Raw genomic sequence first — 6,489 nt, forward strand, 5'->3', positions numbered from 1 at the left:
ACAAGGATAATTTCTCTAATGATTGTTTTCTTTTCCCAATTTCTTTCAAATGGACCAACATACATAAAAACAATAACCTCTCTGTACTTTGCAGTGCAATTTGCTAGGGATAAAGTTTAACTCAAAGCCGCCCCTTTCCCCACTACGAACATTGAAAACTGTAGTCCAAGTAAATGCCAATACCAATTGCTGAGACTCCTTCCCCCCTTATTTAAAATGCAATCCTTTTCAATATCCATTTTAATGAAAATATTTGCATAGAGCAGCCTTGTATTATTTCTAAAGAACATTATGAGCGTTTTAACACAAGATAAGGCACATGTTTTTCAGCATCTAAAACTAATCCTGAGGATCTGCTCCTCCCCCTCAGCAAAATCTGCTTTTTTTAATATACCCTGTATTACCTGAACAAAGCAGAAAAGCAGTACAGAATAAACCAAAACTCTTTAGGTGAACTAAATTCAGAACATTAATAACTCCTGATAATAGTGTAACAAATCCACAGATAAAGAATGAAGCAATTCTCTAAACAAATTATCTTTGCGGGGGGGAAAAAGATACAGCCAGTAGCACTGTAGATGTCAGAAAAAAGTTCACATAATACGGATGACATTTATAGTGAGTTTTGCTAAAACAGGCTCCCACCAGAAACAAGGTAGCTAAATCGTGAGGCACTTAAGGTTGACAAGAAAAGGAGGAATGCAAGGGGTCTGTTCCATAGAAAACCTGAAGTTGCATATCATATCCTTGTATTAAGCCTTCTATTAAAGTGCTAGAAATGGAGACTTAAAACAAAAGGATTTAAATACAAAATAAGTGATTAAAGAGCTTACTATGCAATTAAAATTAAGTGCTTCTGATTCTCATGAATTCAGAGTTTTTTTAATCGTTTCTCAAAAATAAAGTCTGGAAATAATCCACGTGTGAAATCATCTTCCTTGTGCCATTGATGCTATTTGTAAAGTGCCCAATTATTTTCTAAACAACGAAACCATTTGCCTTATCTTATGTTGTATAGCATGATGTAGTCTGTAGTACATATGTAATCCACACTGCAGTGACACAGTCAGTCGGATGGAAACCCGCACATGCATACTTTTAGTCAGAAGTTTTCATTTCACCTGTCGCTCTAAGAAGCCAGGGTCTTGGATTACACATCCAGCGGTACATAGTGCAACCAACCTCGTGTTCTCAAAATGCAATTTAGCTGTTAGAGTCCGATGCCCAAAGGTAGACTTAGCAAGCTTTTCCTCAGAGCAGCCTGACGCCCAGACAAAATCACAGATGGAGCTCTAGATCTGAATCACATAAATCCACTAGATGCCAAATCTGAGAAGGATCTGGGTTCTGTCGGATGAGGAAGAGGCTGAAGATGTGCGGCAGTCTGTGCATTACTGATCACATCTAACTGAGAGGGATATGCTTCATTTACATTTCCTCCATTGAAACCGTTCTGGAACTGGCAGGAAAAAAAAAGACATTATAAATGGTGAGAATGGGAAACCAAAGTATTTATAAGTTGTTTTTTTTTAAATTCCCCTAAAGACAGATTGGGTTAAACCATCTTAAAAGACAATGAGTAGCTTCAGAACTGTTTTTAAAATTTTGAATGATGCAAAGTTCATCAATGAAACCTACCCATGCTGAAGTCAGTGGGCATCCTACCACTGACTAAAGGAAAGAAACGTCGCTATCATCGAAAGTGTAACATAGCTTCCATTTGCAGCAAGGACAGCCTGACTGAGCACTCCTGATTTCCACATCCAGCTGTGACATTTTACAAGGAACCTATTTACATATTTTCATGCCTGCAACGGGATCCAGACTTTACAGCTCTTCCAGGAATGCACACGCAGCCCTGCGAGTAAGCTGAAGCGGGCTGAGCTGTCGCAGGGTGGGCTTTTTTTGACAAACAGTCTTCATATCGACAATGGCAAGCAAGAGCAATGAATGGCTTTCATCAGTCTTGACATAATTGCTCATAGGATTATTTTAATCATCTGATGTAATGCTTCCTGTCATGCTATGGAAAAGTCACTTTATCTACAAAATACTCAGTCATGCAAAGACAATACAACCAAGTATTTTAAACATCTCCATCATCTCTTTGAGAGTAGCTTCTATCGTAAGTACTCATTCATTCAACAATTTCTCCTTAAAAACATATATTATGCATTCATTCATCTATCAAAATATCCTGGGTTTTGGAAACTTCATTTTTTTCCCTTTCTGTGCAAACGCTGGAATTTGCCTAGTTGTGCGCAGTTGTTATTTTAACAACAAGAACACAGCCACGTGAATCACGTTTTTCATCCAAGTTGCCACATTTCTGAAAAAGACACCTACAGTAACCTCAGGTAGGATTACTTCTGACAGGAGCAGATTATGTCAACATCCTGCATTAACAGGACGAGCACCCTTGTTAAAATTTCTAAGAAAGTTCTCAGCACAGAAGCTAGTACTCAGACAGTTTCTCCAGCTTAATAAAGGGACACTGACCTTAAACAAGCAAACTACCCAAGGTCTTCCTGCCGTTCTCCACCACTGAGAGTGCTTTTAGACTGCCCTGGCTATGGTCCTACCGCAATACAAGTTAGGCAGAAGGTCAAGGCAGATGACCACAACAGACTCTTCTTCCTTTCTAATCTCTTAGTCTATTCACGTAGAAATCGATGGGAGTTAGAAGGCTGAGGAAAGGAGAGCAATCACGGCTTGTGCAGCAATGTCTGTCCTCTCTCCAGACTCCGACAGCTGACGGGGATGTCGCTGCGCTAAATCCAGCCACAAAGACTGCCCTACTTTGGTGCGGCCGTGTGAACACAGGCTCAGACAGCAGGATCCTCTCCGCTTAGTCGCATCCTTACTAAAATTACCAAGTAGTGATAAAAGCAAACCTTAAGTTTATTACCACGTGCAGTGATAGATTCTCCCTGTTGGCAATGAAGAAATGTGTATTAGCTGCTAGCACGGCTTAGGCATAGGCGAAATTTTACAAGATTACTTCAAGCGCAGCAGCTAGACTGCTAACTTAGAAGCTCCCACGGGTTCACATATTTGAAAAGTCAGCTCCTCTGATACTAGACTGAATTCAATCTCTATACTATAAGCATATAAAAATATAGGGTTACCTTTCTCTGGAGCAATGACATTTGTAGGTAAAAAAATGTTTCTACATCAAAGTATTTCTCAACAGATTTGGTTTACCTAGTGCCTTACTTCATCCTCAATCTATAAAAATCTTAACTGACCATAGATCAAAACTGAGTAGAGTCTGATATGAGATGTATTATTTGGTTTTTTTTTCATGTGGCCAGTATATAGGAGCATGGGCTGCAAAAGTCAATGCTATTTGCTGTAGGAATAAAGCAGTCTCTGCCCACCCCAGCCCACACCCAGCTGGCGATCTAGGATCACTCTTTTACAAAAGGGGTTGGGGGAATAATCCTTCCTTATCTCATCAAGGAGCGTGCTCCTCTATTAAGCTCATTTGGACAAATGTTCAGCAGTTCTCTTCAGAGGTAAACAGGAGCTAACGAGCACAGGGCTAAGGCGAGTTCTGCACCAGGCTTCTGCTTACACGATCCTACCAGGATCCATGCAGCACAGGTAGAATATAGCAAGAGGGGCTGAATTTGCCTCTGAACAAGTAAGGATAACTTTTCACAAAGAGGCCTGGGTTCGTTTCTTTAAGGCAAACAAGCTAAATGCAATATTATTATTACAGTGCAACATTCTAGTAAATACAAAATAACTGACATATTCATCTACTGCATTTAGAGATGCTGGCTTAGTCATTTTACAGATAGCTGAGCAGAAAAAGTAAGCAAGAAAACAACAAAAAGGGGGTATAATAAAAGTGATTAAGGCAGCACATCAACCATATAATTTACAAAATAAACGTATTTGAATCTAGCCATTCAAAAGCAAGCAGCGGAATTGCTTATGCACTGGCTGGTCGATAGTGATGCACCACAGCAGTACAGCTTCTGCAAAAAGAACAATTCTATACCATCACAGGGACGAACTTGGATGACCCTAGAATTGCTTTGCCACCCTCGTATTGAGCGCTCTGAAGGACTAAGAGCACTGACCACAGCCAGGCAACACACAGCCAAGCCCTGTGCAAGCTTGCGCACTGCAGTTCGCCAAAGTCACTTTGTGCTATTCCAGCCCTTGGGCGCTCGGGCAGAAGCTATTCATTTTGCTGAACTGCCCTACATTTTAGCTAAATTTCTGCAATTCTGCAATTACATTTTTCCCATTAGTGAAGCACTTTTGAAAAGGATATGTTCTTCACTTGTGCTAAGCATATTGAAAAACTGCGTACGTTCTACTTGCATTTCTCAACTCTGTCTTGTGTAGGTTAAATGCCAATTAATACTTTAATTCTGTAAATGCTTATGCATGTGCATAAGCATTTGTAGGATCAGTACTTTAGAACATTAACTCACTGAAGTAAAAAAAAAAAAATAGAAAAAAGAATTGCACCTCTATACTTTACAAGCATTAACAGAAATAAACGGTACAATTGAATGTACTTCAACAAAGATTATTCAGAACCAGGAACTACCCTAGTAACTGAGTTTTTTTATTTCTAAGTTAATTTTACCTATGAAGAACTGTGCTTAAAACTGTAGTCTGTTCTGCAGTCAGGCTCCTCTCTTCCACAGATTTAATTGTGTATCTTCCTCAGCACAAAGTGAAAAAGATCAAACTTATCTCCTGTGAATATATTTTTTCCCACTCTTTTGTCTTCAGCAGACAATTCAGAACAGCAGCTTAAGGAACAGGCTGAATTTCACTTACGGCAGTATATAAAAATATTTTTGCGGTATCATTGTGTATAGAAAAACAGTTCATAATGCATAATGTCATTTATGTAATACTATAATCTGATACTTTAAACCACCCTAAAATCATAGAAGAATCTGCGTTGCCAGAGAACTTGAACAGTTTAAAACCAAGATATTCTTCTGGATCCTTACAAAATATTTCATGAAAATGAATGTGCCAGACAAAAAAAAAAAAAAAAGGTATATAAGCAAATCCCAAGCTTTTGAACAATCTGCTTTTCCTTTAGCCCTACTGGGAAAATTACTAGTAGGTACAACACAGTAGTTCACTCTTGCTTTAATACTGCCAAAGGGAGCGGATACACGTACATTAAAACTCGACCAAACGCGACTCTCTTCAATTTAATGAACAAATAAAGCAAGGACACTCACACATCGCTCACCCATCAGCTTCAACTCAGTGATTCAGTTATGACAAACTGAATCCTGGTAGCCACCCGACACGATAAAAAAATGCGAGCAATGTAGCAACGCTCTCCACCTTACCTTGTTCGACAGGGTTTGCTGACTTGCCATCACGGGATCATACTGCATTTGATCCACGCAGCTGGGCTGTGCCTCTTGCGCGCACTGGTACATAGAAACAGCGCCCGCATAGCATGTTGGAGGAGTTAGCGTAACCGAATCCGAGTTTATCCCACACTCATGATTTTCAGGGACTTGCTGCAAACAGCCAAGAAAATCCTCCAAGTTGGAAGAAGCAGGATAGGTCGATCTGTCAAAGTCTGCTACAGGGAAATCCATTTGAGCAAAATTAGAAAGCTGTGGCATCATTGCTGTGGGTTGCTTGTAAGGAATGAACTCTTGCCTACACGCATAAGGGGAAGCGTTTACTTCTGATTTGTAAGAGAACTCGGATGCAGGGGCCGGCATGCCAGGGAACACGTATTGCTGGGGCGGCGGCTGCGAGCAGCTAAGAGGCATGCTGGTGTCAGGGCTCCAGTTTGTGAACATCCCATTGACTTGCATATGTTTCATCTTTTGACAGAGCTGCTGCTGCTGTTGCTGCTGCTCCACGAGCTGTTGTTTCTGGGGCTGGTTAAATGGATGCGGGTGTAACTCTTGCTGTACCAAGCAACCTTCATTCTGGACCAGGGGCTGCTGCTGGTTACTGCCTGAGTATAAGAAGTCAGATTTATTTAAGGAATCCTGAACATAAGACAGGATTTCATCAGTTATATCAATGTCCCCGATATCATCCATACCAGATAATTCAGTTTTAAAAAACTCCTCATCCTATTTAGATCTTCAAAGTCAATACCCAGACTTTTCATGATGCTGTACAAATCACTGGTTTTGTTATCTTGAAAGAGTGCTGCACTGTCTTCGGGAAGTGGAACACTGCTGTCCTGGGAACACTCCATTAGCTCCCGTTTGAGAACACTGTGACTTCCAGCAGGTAGGAGATTATCCGTCCAGCTGCTGCCGACAACCCCGCCCAGTTCATCCCTGCTGTCTGCAAAGAAGTTCCGCTCAAAGGAAAGTTTATGTGGTGCTGGAGGGCAGAGATACACAGACTCATCTTGCCTTAACATGACACCTAGAAGAGAGTTTGGATCCACGGAATCGTTGTGTAGCGTTGCTTTGGCTCCTTTTCCCGTCGTGCTTTTGTTCTTCACCTGGGAGGGATCCATAA

General features: G+C 40.7%; 1 protein-coding gene across 1 annotated transcript in view; it reads right to left on the minus strand.

The window, feature by feature from the left end:
• Positions 1 to 899: 899 nt before the first annotated feature.
• Positions 900 to 6,489, minus strand: part of LOC104276283 (aryl hydrocarbon receptor-like) — a 51,930-nt gene continuing 46,340 nt past the window's right edge. The window contains 3 exon segments of the mRNA XM_009872540.1: positions 900 to 1,459; positions 5,340 to 6,091; positions 6,094 to 6,489. The exon segment at positions 6,094 to 6,489 is cut by the window's right edge and continues 21 nt beyond it. Of these exon segments, the coding sequence (XP_009870842.1) occupies positions 1,304 to 1,459; positions 5,340 to 6,091; positions 6,094 to 6,489 (1,304 nt within the window). The 3' untranslated portion in view covers positions 900 to 1,303.

This window comes from Apaloderma vittatum, unplaced genomic scaffold, assembly GCF_000703405.1.
Source record: "Apaloderma vittatum isolate BGI_N311 unplaced genomic scaffold, ASM70340v1 scaffold7337, whole genome shotgun sequence".
Lineage (NCBI taxonomy): Eukaryota > Metazoa > Chordata > Aves > Trogoniformes > Trogonidae > Apaloderma > Apaloderma vittatum.